Below are 1,949 nucleotides of genomic sequence, written 5' to 3' on the forward strand. Positions count from 1 at the left end.
TTGTCTTTGCAAATGCCGATTCCAAGAAAAGCCTTAACTGTTGTTTCTCATTTTCCCATTACCTTCTCTCTGTTTTTAGCTTTCTTCATCTCCTCGACCTCCGCATCGACCAATGAAGTTGCAGCTTTAATTTCTTGGCTTCACAGCTCGACGATCTCGCCGCCTCCGTCAGTATTCTCCGGTTGGAATCCTTCTGACTCAGACCCATGTCAATGGCCTTACATTACTTGCTCCTCCTCCGAGAACAAACTCGTTACAGAGATCAATGTCGTCTCTGTTCAATTAGCTTTACCTTTCCCTCCTAACATCTCTTCGTTTACCTCACTTCAGAAACTCGTTATCTCCAACACTAATCTCACTGGAAGTATATCTTCTGAGATAGGAGATTGTTCTGAGCTTAGAGTTATTGATTTGAGCTCAAACAGTCTTGTTGGTGAAATACCTTCAAGTCTTGGTAAGCTCAAGAATCTCCAAGAACTCAGTTTAAACTCCAATGGCCTCACTGGAAAGATCCCACCGGAACTTGGTGTCTGCATTGCTCTCAAGAATATTGAGATATTCGACAATTACTTATCCGGGAATCTACCGCTGGAGCTTGGAAAGATCTCGACTCTGGAGAGCATAAGAGCCGGAGGAAACTCAGAGCTTTCAGGGAAGATCCCAGAGGAGATTGGAAACTGTCTGAATCTGACGGTTTTAGGGCTCGCCGCTACGAAAATAACCGGTTCTTTACCTGTTTCGTTGGGTAAACTAAGTAAGCTTCAGTCTTTATCGGTGTATTCCACAATGCTCTCAGGTGACATCCCTAAAGAGCTTGGAAACTGCTCTGAACTTATCAATCTGTTTCTATACGACAATGACTTGTCCGGCACGCTACCAAAAGAGCTTGGAAAGCTTAAAAACCTAGAGAAGATGCTTCTATGGCAAAATAATCTACACGGACCTATCCCTGAGGAGATTGGATTTATTAAAAGCTTAAATGCAATTGATCTCTCTATGAACTATTTCTCAGGAACCATCCCTGAATCGTTTGGTAACTTGTCAAATCTCCAAGAGCTTATGCTTAGTAGCAACAACATCACCGGGTCAATACCTTCGGTTCTAAGTAACTGCACACAGCTTGTTCAGTTGCAGATTGACGCCAATCAGATTTCGGGTTTGATTCCGCCGGAGATTGGATTGCTTAAGGAGCTCAACATCTTCTTGGGATGGCAGAATAAGCTAGAAGGGAATATTCCGGCAGAGCTAGCTGGTTGTCAGAATCTTCAAGCTCTTGACTTGTCTCAGAATTTTCTCACAGGAGCTATACCTGCTGGATTGTTTCAGCTTCGTAATCTGACTAAGCTCTTGCTTATATCCAATGCCATCTCCGGTGTTATCCCACAGGAGATAGGAAACTGCACTTCGCTTGTCAGATTAAGGCTTGTCAATAACAGAATCACAGGAGAAATCCCTAAAGGAATAGGGTTTCTTCAGAACCTTAGCTTCCTCGACTTGTCAGAAAACAATCTCTCAGGTCAAGTTCCTTCGGAGATAAGCAACTGCAGACAACTCCAGATGCTGAACTTGAGCAACAACACTCTTCGAGGTTATCTCCCTCTCTCTTTGTCTTCTTTAACAAAGCTTCAGGTACTTGATGTCTCTTCAAATGACTTGACTGGTAAGATACCTGATAGTCTAGGTCATCTCGTTTCGCTCAATCGGCTCATTCTTAGTAAGAATTCCTTCAGTGGTGTCATCCCTTCGTCTCTCGGTCACTGCACAAATCTTCAGCTTCTTGATCTCAGCAGTAATAACATCTCTGGAACCATACCAGAGGAACTCTTTGACATTGAAGATCTAGACATTGCCTTAAACTTGAGCTGGAACTCATTAGATGGCTTTATCCCAGCAAGGATCTCAGCGCTTAACCGCTTATCCGTGCTGGATATTTCGCATAACATGCTTTC

At 43.3% G+C, this 1,949-nt stretch overlaps 1 protein-coding gene across 1 annotated transcript in view; it reads left to right on the forward strand.

The window, feature by feature from the left end:
• Positions 1 to 1,949, forward strand: part of LOC104760874 (LRR receptor-like serine/threonine-protein kinase RCH1) — a 16,258-nt gene that overhangs the window by 7,763 nt on the left and 6,546 nt on the right. The window contains exon 2 of the mRNA XM_019240051.1: positions 80 to 1,934. Within this exon, the coding sequence (XP_019095596.1) occupies positions 80 to 1,934 (1,855 nt within the window). The remainder of the gene's footprint in view (positions 1 to 79; positions 1,935 to 1,949) is intronic.

This window comes from Camelina sativa, chromosome 18 (assembly GCF_000633955.1).
Source record: "Camelina sativa cultivar DH55 chromosome 18, Cs, whole genome shotgun sequence".
In the NCBI taxonomy this organism is placed as follows: domain Eukaryota; kingdom Viridiplantae; phylum Streptophyta; class Magnoliopsida; order Brassicales; family Brassicaceae; genus Camelina; species Camelina sativa.